Here is a 10716-nt window from a genome sequence, read left to right as displayed (position 1 = left end):
GGATCCCAAGCCTATCCCCCGAATACTGGGTGCAAGGCAGGAATACACCCTGGATGGGATGGAAGGCAATCATTCAACATCACACACACTTTCACAGCTAGGGGTAATTTTTCATAAACAGTCCAACTACTGGCATGGAAGGAAGGAGGAGAACCTGGAGGAAACCCATGCGAACATGAGGAGAACATGCACAGAAACTACACAGAGACCCGAGCTCAGGATTGAATCAGGGATCCTAAAGCTGAGCAGCTGCTCTCCATGACTTATACTGATAAGGAGAGCCAATCAGATCGCAAACTTCAAGATGCTGAATTGTGTTTAAAAGAGATCCGAAGGTCCATGGACAGAGCTTCTAAGACTTTCTGAAGTGTGTTTGTGAGAGACGCTGGGTCAGGGTATGAAAAGGGAACAATTCCTCTGTAGCAATAAATTGACAAAAAAAAAAAAAAAAGATTATATACATGTATAATGCATGCGTTATAAAGGGATAACGTGTCACTTTATTGAAAATAGCAATGTTTCATTTATGAAAAAATATTCACTTTGGAGTCCAAACTAACAGTTCCAATTCAGTGGAATAGATTGGACAGTCTAGAAGAAAGTCCACAAACATCTTGTCAGTGTTGAAATGCAGAAAATGTCTGTGTGTAGGCACAAGAAGATCATCCAAAATACAATGCTCTCTTCAGTGCTTCCCTGCCAGATGATACACACTCCTCGACTTAGCTGGTTTGCACTTTGTAACATGACAACTTTATGAAGGCTTACAGATGGGACTCATCACACAACAGTGGTTTGAAGGTCACCTCTGCATTCTCCTCCATGATGAGGTCATATCGGCACATCGGAGGCCTGGAGAAGACGGAAGAGCGAGTGAGGATATTTCATATCACGCTAACTTTATCTATTCCTTAGTAACAGTGTACTAAGGCTTATTCAATACAAATTTACAAATGTATATGAATTTTGTTTGATTACATGAGGAAATGTTCAACATTGTCTAAACGGAGACAACCGCATCTCTGTCTCTTAAAGAACTGTGAAGGTGTGATGCTCAAAATACCGCGAGGATTTCATTCTCCCAGCTGGATTGCAAGACTAAGTAAGGAGTAAAGCCCTTGGGGGTGTGCTGTTATAAGAAAATAATCAACAGTGGGGTGGTATGAGGCGGCCCAATGTGAAGTGGAGTTACCATTACTACCCCGAATTTAAATAATTTTCCAATAACAGCACATGCCTAAGTATTTTATTCCTCACATACCACAGCAGTTTGTCAACGATTACACTTTTTTTAAAATTCAGTAAAGAATGACATGCCTTGTATCCATTTATAGTTAGATTTAATATTATGGAAAGTCCACAAAACAAGTTAGTTCCTGTTATCACTTGATAACTGTTATCACTTATCGCTTCAGTGCAGTTGCCTGCTTTTGACGCTCACCTCTCTGGCAGATCCAGTGGCGTAATCGTAATGCGGAGGAGACGAATCTTATATCGAGGTCCGATCACATTCCCGGTGACGATCCTGAAGGAGATCTTCTGAACTGGATACAAGTCCTCGTCAAACTGGGCGAGCAGTCGCATGGAGGTGTGTTTCTCAAACTGCAGCAGCTTGCTGAGCAACAACAGACTCGTTTCTCATGAACTGCAGGAAGAATCTCAACAGCTTAGAAATAAATATAAATTTAGGGCTACTCACTGGTCGATCCTCGTCTCTGTTACATTTTTTCCACTGTGAAGGCGAAGGATAACTACCCCCCATCGAAGGTACTGATTCCACGTAACAGTGTCCACTATGTAGCTCGTCTCTGTCACAAGCAGAATGAAAAGTTGCTCCTTCATGATTAAAATGTTATTTTATCGGGAGATCAGGTATCACAGTTTTGTAAACTCACTCCTGTATGGTGGCTCTGCTGTGGTAGAGAAATAGACTTTCGTCTGGCCCAGTTTCAACAGTTTGTCCCTCCACTGGCTTAAGTCATATCCTAGAGGAAAAATCTTAAACTCATCATCATATCATATCATATATCATATCATATCATATCATTAAGTCACTTTTATATTATATAAAAGTGTATATATACATATGGGTGGGTGACAAATTAAAGGAAAACCAATGGTTTCATCCAATGATGAAACATTTTTTATCCTGATGGGCGTGGTCTCTTATAGGATGACTCTGCTTATATCCGTGAAGACTTGCTGACGAGGAAAATGATGTAATTCGTATGCTGTGTCCCTCACACTCACCACATCCCAAACCAACTGAACACCTCTACCACCATCATCGTCATTATCATCATCAAAACACTCACTGAGGGAAGATCGTTTGCAAGAACAGTGTTCATCACTCCTGTACAGTTCCAGTGACTTGTAGAATAAATACCAAGGAGCACTGAATCTGTTCTGCTGGCTCCCAGTGATCCTACACCTCATATTGGATTTTCAATTCAATTCAATTCAATCTTATTTATATAGCTCTTTTAACAATGGACATTGTCACAAAGTAGCTTTACAGAAATAAATACATTCAAATTAAATTAAATCAAAATAAATTGTAAATGTGTGAACTTATCCCTATTGAGCAAGCCAGAGGTGATGGTGGTGAGGAACAACTCCCTGAGACGATATGAGGAAGAAAGCTTGAGAGGAACCAGACTCAAAAGGAAACCCATCCTCATCATCCTGGGTGACAATGGATAGTGAGATTATAAATAATTCCCTTCTATAACTGTGTACTATATGGCCAACAAGTGCAACTGTGCAACCAGTAAATTCATTACAGTTTTCACATGAAGTCTGGTTTGCTGAACCTATCCACTGTCCACTGATGGAGACCTGAGTGCAAAACTGCTCACAGCAACCGCAGCCCCAAAGCCACCACAGCAATCACATTCCCAAGCCATCACAGTACAACTCTCCATATGAGATCCCCAAGCCATCTCCATGGTCCCCAAGCAGCACCATCCCCAGCAATCCCAATGATCTTCAGGTCGTCCATGTGGGCCTCCCCCAGCAGCAGGGAGCGATCTCCAACTGATGAGAACTCCAGCCAGAAGTAGGGCATCAGGATGGATCAGGCAGGTCTGGACAGCAGAAGGGGTCAGGATCACTGGTATCTCAGGAGTAGCATGTGTAGCTCGACAAAGAGCGAGAGAGATTTTCCGTTAATCTGTCACCCATCTGTATGTTGGCTGTGGTGTTGCGATGGACATTTGCGTTACCCAGAACAGGGCAGGAAGCTGGATAAAAGGCCTCACACTGCATGCACTGGCCGTTGATGAAGTCAGTGTAGGAAGAGCAGGGATAAGCAGTGAGGTGACAGGTGCGGTTTAGAGAGCACAGATAGAGAAAAACAGAGCGCTGATGGTCGCAAACAAAGTAGGACTTTCCTAAGGAGGAGAGAAAGCAATACCACGTTTAGACATTCTTCAAGTTCTACCTTTAAATACAGTTGTGATGTTTGTATGAACTGACCTGCGAAGATGGTCTTGGGGCACCCGGGCTGGTCTAGTCCGCCATTGGCATAGAAATCAATATGACCATTAACTCCTCTGAGGCCAAATGCTATCAAGACAAATGCATCGGGAAAGTGTTTTCACTAGGGATGCATCAATACCATTACTGCTATTGGGTATTGGTTATTGCTCATCTGATTTCACATGATACTGTGTGATATAAGCCTAGTGAATGTTGTCGCGCTAATGAACAGACGACACTAAATGGCAGCGATCTGGCTGTATTTCCTGATTAACAATAGCAATCATATCAATGCAGACTGCAAACTGTGCTCTGTGAAAATATCAAGGAGGAACTACAGCATCGTCCTTCAACACAAGTAACCTGATAAAACACCTTAAACATAAAACTCAGCAAGAGGAGTTCATCGCTAGCAACAAAGCTATCTAGGCGAGCTAGGCGAGAAAAAATTTCTACAGACAGTGCTAGGTGAGTGACAGTAACAGCCCTTACCCAGTATGTTGTTCTTGACAAACAGCCACTATGTATATGGTTATAGACAACGAGGAATTCTGACACACTGAAGACAATAAAACATACTTTACTTACAGCTGTACAAAAGCGCTTTTCTGAAGTTCAACAAAACCTGCTCTTCACTGCAACGTTCCTCGATCCAAGCTAGCTAATGTAGCTAGCTAATGCACTTTATTTCAAATCAACTAGTTAATTTTGTAAAAAAAAAAACTGATGTATCCTACTTTTCACACAGCAGTGATTGTTCTGGTGAATGGAATGTTATTTCCCAAAACTACTACGCATTAAAGATTGAGAGCACAGAAAAAGAGAGAGAAAAGATGGATGGTAAAATACAGTCTTTGTACTCAACCTGTAGGTCAGGTGCTTACAGTTCATGTCTGTGTGTAAGACGTCTACAAACTGAGCATCAGTCGGATCCAGACGCTCCTCTGGAGGCACGCCTGCAAACATCGGGCCAGCGGGGTCCAGACCTGATCATATGGAGTGTTCAGTCAACAATGGGGAAGGCAAGACACTATAGGTAGAAATTACCATTTGGTCATGTCAGTTGTTTTTCAGATTTTTGCATAAATTGTGATAGAATGTCTACTCTTAAAACTGTAGAAAAATGTCAAAACTTAACAGTACTATGTTTATTACACTGCTTGTGACCACCACATTATCTAAAAATGAGCAGCTATGATGAAGGCTTGAAGCTCCTTCCACTCCACACAATCACATCATGTCATATATCACTGAAGGTAAATGTTGAATTTTTTCTGTCACATACACACTACAGATACACTGGATCGGTTGGAGAATTCTATTTAAAAAATATTTAAATGATTAGCGTTGATTTGTTTTTGTATGTCACCTGTGATTCGTCCCACTCGGCCTCCCAGCATAGCTCCTATAAACCCAGCCACATGTGCACCCAGACTCACTCCTATGAGATGGATCGAGTCGAGACACGCTCCCTCCTCCTGAATAACACACAAACACACACACACACACACACACATACACACATACACACATATACACACACAACTTACCACCACCTCTCTTACTGATATACATATATTTGCATTATAGGTACAGTAGCATCTATAAGTCTGAGTACACTCCCAAGCACATTTCAGTTTTCATTTATGGATTTATCAAACACAAATATATTTTTGACATTATTTTTCAACAAGATCACATTAATCAATAACTCACACATACCTGTCCTTACTAATGGAAATATACAACTGTGTATATAAAGATTTGGGTGAAACTTCTATTACTTGCTAGCTACAGTGGCTTCCATAATTATTCAATCCCAAACTTTGAACATTCCATCAAATCCATTTGAAAAAATTTAAAGAATGTGGCACAACAGCGATTCTGCCAAGAGAAGGCCGTCCACCAAAAGTCAGTGAGTCTGTAAAAAGGGGATTAGCCAAAGAAGCACCCAAGAGGCCAAAGGTAACTTTCACCATGATGCTGCCACCACCATGCTTCACAGTGTGGATGGTGCTCTCAGGGTGAAGAGTGGTGTTGGGTTTCCATGAAACATAGCACTTTTGCTAAAGCCAAAATGTCTAATTTTGTTCTCATTAGACCGGAAAACCTTTTTTCCACATGAGTCTCTGAGTTTTATAGTAAATTAAACTAAAACATTAAAATATTTGTAAATAATTTCACAAACTCTTATGCTTTTTCCCCCAAAACCAATATCATGGGCTACTTTGTGTAGATTCATCAACTATAATCAAACTTAAGTTCCAGGTTGTAACACTACACAATGTGGAAAAGTTTGAGGGAGGGTAAATACTGATGCAACACACTGTATGTTTCAGTTTAAAAAAAATACGTCTACCTTGCAAACAGTATTTTATATTTTTATATGACATTTTATATGAAGATTTGTTTTGGTTTTTAAATAATATTCTTTAATTGTAAATGTCATCACTGAAATTTTCTATTAGTTTGAAACAAGATGAAATAAAACAGGTTGTTGAGAGTGGACTCAGACTTGTGGGCTGTCCTGTGACTCACGGTCATCCTGTGTATGAAGGCGGTGATGTTGGCGGCAGTGTGGCGTGTGTTTGCCACAGCGGTGAAGTAGTTGAAGTTGGCAGCTCCACGGTTCCAGTCCACCACCAGGACGTTCATGTCGGCCTGCTCGGCCAGCAGCTGTGTGATGTGGTTGATCCAGATGGGGGGCGCGCCGGTGGGCCGGTAGCCGTGGATGACGAAGGTGGTGGGTCGGGTCACGTGGAACAGCGGCACTTTGGTGAAGTTGTGGTGAGGAAGCTCATAGCCGCAGTCCAGGTTAGCGCGTGTGTACAGGAGCAGACGCACGTACAGGTTGGTTCCAATGAACGCCTCGTGGAAGTCCACGTCGGAAAAGTTGTCACACTCTTTGTCTTCACCTGGTTGGAGTGGATACACTGAAGTTTACTCTCAGAGAAATGAGTGTCTGTTTCGATTTATGTTTAGGTGTAATTTCTGAGTCGCTGAGTATATACAAGTAGATCTGTGATTATTTTTTTATCTTACACTATTATTCTACAATATTTATGATATACTGTATATAATCTTTATACTCTCTACCTGGCTGCTACTCCTTATATTTACATTTACAGCAACTTATATTGTTACTCTTTCGCACTACTGTCATCTGATTCACTTTCTTCTAGAACTGTGCGCTAGTCGGCACTGAACTGTAACGTACTGTGCCCATTGTCTTGTTTTAGTAGTTTTGTACTGTCTTGTGCCGTCTACACGTTTGCACTGTGCGCTTTATATAAATACATGTAGTCTCCTGTAGTTCTGTGCTGTTTTATGTAGCACCTTGGTCCTGGAGGAACAGTGTTTCCTTTCACTGTGTACTAACTAGCTGTATATGGTTGAAATGACAATAAAGCCACTTGACTTGACTATTTTCATAAAACCTACAATCTGTTTCTGATTCTGTGCCGAAAAAAGCCACAATCAGGCATTAGTCAATCTCTTTCTTCATATTTATTTACTTACAGTCAGGTCCATAAATATTGGGACAGTGACACAGTTTTGGTAATTTTGCCTCTGTACACCACCACAGTTGATTTGAAATGAAGCAGTCAAGATGTGACTGAAGTGTAGACTTTCAGCTTTAATTCAAGGGGTTTAACAAAAATATTGCATTAACCGTTTAGGAATTACAGCCATTTTTTACAGAGTTCCTCCATTTTCACAGGCTCAAAAGTAATGGGTCAATTGACTGATAAGCAGTTTCATGGCCAGCTGTGGCCTGTTTCCTCCTTATATCATGATAAATTAAGGAGATAAAAGGTCTGGAGCTGATTCCAAGTGTTGAATTTGCATTTAGTAGCTGTTCATGGGAACTCTCAATATGCCGTCCAAAGAGGTGTTGATGCAAGTGAAGGAGGCCATCATTAGGCTGAAAAACCAAAACAGACCTATCAGAGAGATAGCAGAAACTTTAGGAGGGCCAAATCAACAATTTGATACATTCTTAAAAAGAAGGAATGCACTGGCGAGCTCAGCAACACCAAAAGGCCTGGGAGACCACAGAAAACAACTAAAGTGGATGATTGCAGAATTCTTTTCTTATTGAAGAACAACCGCTTCACAACATCTAGCCAAGTCAGGAACACTCTGGAGGAGGTAGGCCTCATTGTCAAAGTCTACAATCAAGAGCCACCTTCATGAATGTAAATACAGACGGTTTACCTCAAGATGCAAACCGCTGGTAACACTCAAGAACACAAAGGCCAGATTAGACTTTGCTAAAAAACCTCTAAAAAAAGCCTGACCAGTTCTGATGCAAGATTAACTTGTACCAGAATGATGGGAAGAGAAAAGTATGGAGAAGGAAAGGAAGGGCTCATGATCCAAGCATACCACATCATCCGTCAAACATGTGGAGGCAGTGTTATGGCATGGGCATGTTTGGCTGCCAATGGAACTGGGTCACTGGGGTTTATTGATAATGTGACTGTTGATAGAAGTGGCAGGATGAATTCTGAAGTGTACAGAGCTGTACTTTCTGCTCAGATTCAGTCTGCTGCAAAACTGATAGGACAGCGCTTCACAGTACAGATGGATAACAACCCAAAACATACTGTGAAAGCAGCCCAAGAGCTTGGAAATTAAATGTTCTTAAACGGCCGAGTCAGTCACCTGACCTCAACCCAACTGAGCTGCTTTTCACTTACTGAAGACAAATCTAAAGGCAGAATGACCCACAAACAAGCAGCAACTGAAGATGGCTGCAGTAAAGACCTGGCAAATCATCTCAAGGGAGGAAACTCAGCATTTGGTGATGTCCATGGGGTCCAGACTTCAGGTAGTCATTGACTGCAAAGGATTTACCTCCAAGTAATAAAAATAATCCTAGTATTTATAATTATATTAGTTTGTCCCATTACTTTTGAGCCTGTGAAAATGGAGGAACTCAAAAATTTACCAAAACTGTGTTACTGTCCCAATATTTATGGACCTGACTGTATTTTCAAACTAATTGTAGTTTACTCACTGTCACAGCAATCCTTTTGAATAACAACACAGAGTACATAATAATATGAGTCAATTTTAGGACTTTGGTTGAAGAAATACGGCTTTATTAAAATGTATAATATTTTATACAATAAAACATAATTTTACTGATCACTGGCAACCCTGGACATAGAGTGGACAAGGAGTGTTTATTGACTACTAAACTCCATCGGGCATTCACTAGCTATGTATTTAATGAAGGTGCATTAGGTGGGAAGATTCGGTCTCTGAATTTGAATAAGATTTGAATGATGCTTTAAGCCCACGTACATGAAACTCCGCACTCAGAATATATGGTTGTTTAACTGAAGTTAGCAGTAGCAAGGGCTCTCATGACATAAGCATGCAAAATTCATCTTGATTTATTCAGCCGTCGCCATCCTTTCGATTTGTAATATACTCTAAGCTCCTATATTAGAAAGTTAGCATTCCTAGTGATAAGTGACAACTCTTGAAACATGTTGGGGAGTGTGTAAAAATGGCTGACAAAAGACAAACACAAACAAACCTTCTGGACCAGAAGGCAGTTTCCCTCTTAGCCATGTAAAACACTTGGTGCCATGGTCTAAACCATCACTTTTTAAAACCATCATTTTAAAAAAAATTTACATATTTTCCATGTTATTTGTACTGGTAAGAAAAAAATCACTTTATTAATTATTTAGTTTTCATTAACTACAACCGTTCAGCTTAAGTTGAATAAAATTGCTGTACTTTTGATTGTCCCAAAAGATTGTGGTGTTAATAATTGATAAATAATGTAGTATTTCTATCACAGATTTAACTAAATGTCGCAGATTTGTCTAACGAGGCTACAAGTGTTTTTGTATCTCTTCTCTTCATGGTCCACTTTATTATTATAATTTTTTTTTTCAGTTTAGCGAATTGATCCACAGTTTCGTAAAGCAGGGATTTAACCACACCACTCAGTTCCTTTATCCCTGCCATTTGATCATCACGTCATTCTCCTTGATGCTGTTTTGAAAGGAATGAGCAATGCTAACATTCAGGTGCTGTGCTGCAAACCTCAGTCTTTAGCGATGATCTAAGCTCTGTAATTAGCATTCATGTAAGAGGTACAATTGGATCACGGTGCTATAAAAAGCAGATCATTCCACCTCTCTCTTGCACACTGACCTCAGTCCCTCCTGCCTGTCCTCAGAGAAGTGTAAGGGGATTACAGGGGGTAGTAGTGTGTTCACCTAAAGAATCCTGACCCCTGATTAGGAAGAGCCAAAGAAAACACCGCCTAAACTCAGAAAGAGGTTCTCAAGGCCGGGTTCAGTGTGTGACATCATATCAACATGGCTGCACACAATGTTAACAGTAAAGAAAGCACCATTTCTCTACTTTTAAATGAGATTATGGTCATATTTGCTTTAAATCACTCATCATACAGATACAGCTAGAGTCAAATCTATAATACTGATCCTATAGTTCACTGTTTTGAGAAGATAAACATGTCATGAACGTTAAAGTTCACAATCGCTCATATCATTAATATTAGCTGGCTAGCTCGTGTCTAGTTCACAAGCAACAAGCTTATGGGAGTGAAGAATGGAAGTGCAGTCTGCCCTTCTCCCCTTCTTCCTGTCCACCTTATACATTTAATACTCCGTTAGAGCTCAATGTGAAGTGCAGAAACTGCAGATCATTATCACATTGTTTCCTCTGAAGCATGTAAAATGGAAGATGGCTGATAAATTGGGTCAGGGATGCTCATCTGTCTCCACTGTCTCAGACATTGCTGCAGACAAAGTTTAGACATTCGGCAGGAAACTGTTGGTCTGGAAATTTAATTATTTAAAATTTGCACATGCTGTATTTTAATTGTCTTACAGTCTTCTGGGATTGGATGCATTTAGTTTTTTTACTCTGTAAAGCTGAATGTTATACTATAAAAAAGCACCGTTACTTTTTAGTGAACCATATACTCAAGTACTGTAACAAGAGTTCACATAGCTCGTTACTTTCCACACCTGAAAAGTGAACCTCAAGATTGAGCATAAATTCATTTGGAAATCTGTGAAACAGCAAAGGAAATATTCTGATCAAGAAACTACATCAGATGCACTAAACTAACCATTCAGACTACCAACGTGTATCGTCTCTCACCTCTGCCAAGCAAGAAGAAGCTCACCAGAACCATAAACCACCAAAGAGCCATCGTTACTGGACAAAACGTTGAAATGA

At 40.3% G+C, this 10716-nt stretch overlaps 1 protein-coding gene across 1 annotated transcript; it reads right to left on the bottom strand.

The window, feature by feature from the left end:
- Positions 1-109: 109 nt before the first annotated feature.
- lipib (lipase, member Ib) lies at positions 110-10716 on the bottom strand. Its single transcript, XM_026938188.3, has 10 exons — positions 10639-10716; positions 6019-6395; positions 4850-4958; positions 4365-4466; positions 3478-3567; positions 3225-3392; positions 1896-1985; positions 1700-1808; positions 1442-1615; positions 110-852 (listed from the first exon to the last, which is right to left on the bottom strand). Exons 1-10 carry the CDS (start codon positions 10688-10690, stop codon positions 765-767), a joined length of 1359 nt encoding a protein of 452 aa, XP_026793989.2. The 5' UTR covers positions 10691-10716; the 3' UTR covers positions 110-764.

The sequence above is a fragment of the Pangasianodon hypophthalmus genome, chromosome 22, assembly GCF_027358585.1.
Source record: "Pangasianodon hypophthalmus isolate fPanHyp1 chromosome 22, fPanHyp1.pri, whole genome shotgun sequence".
Classification (NCBI taxonomy): domain Eukaryota; kingdom Metazoa; phylum Chordata; class Actinopteri; order Siluriformes; family Pangasiidae; genus Pangasianodon; species Pangasianodon hypophthalmus.
This window is presented reverse-complemented; position numbering and strand designations above follow the sequence as displayed.

Coding starts and splice junctions, on each gene's coding strand:
- lipib (XM_026938188.3), bottom strand. CDS start 10,690: ATGGCTCTTTGGTGGTTTATGGTTCTGGTGAGCTTCTTCTTGCTTGGC. Junction 6,396..10,638: donor CTTCTTCTTGCTTGGCAGAG/GTGAGAGACGAT, acceptor CACTCCAACCAG/GTGAAGACAAAGAGTGTGAC. Junction 1,616..1,699: donor ACAGAGACGAGGATCGACCA/GTGAGTAGCCCT, acceptor GTTGTTGCTCAG/CAAGCTGCTGCAGTTTGAGA.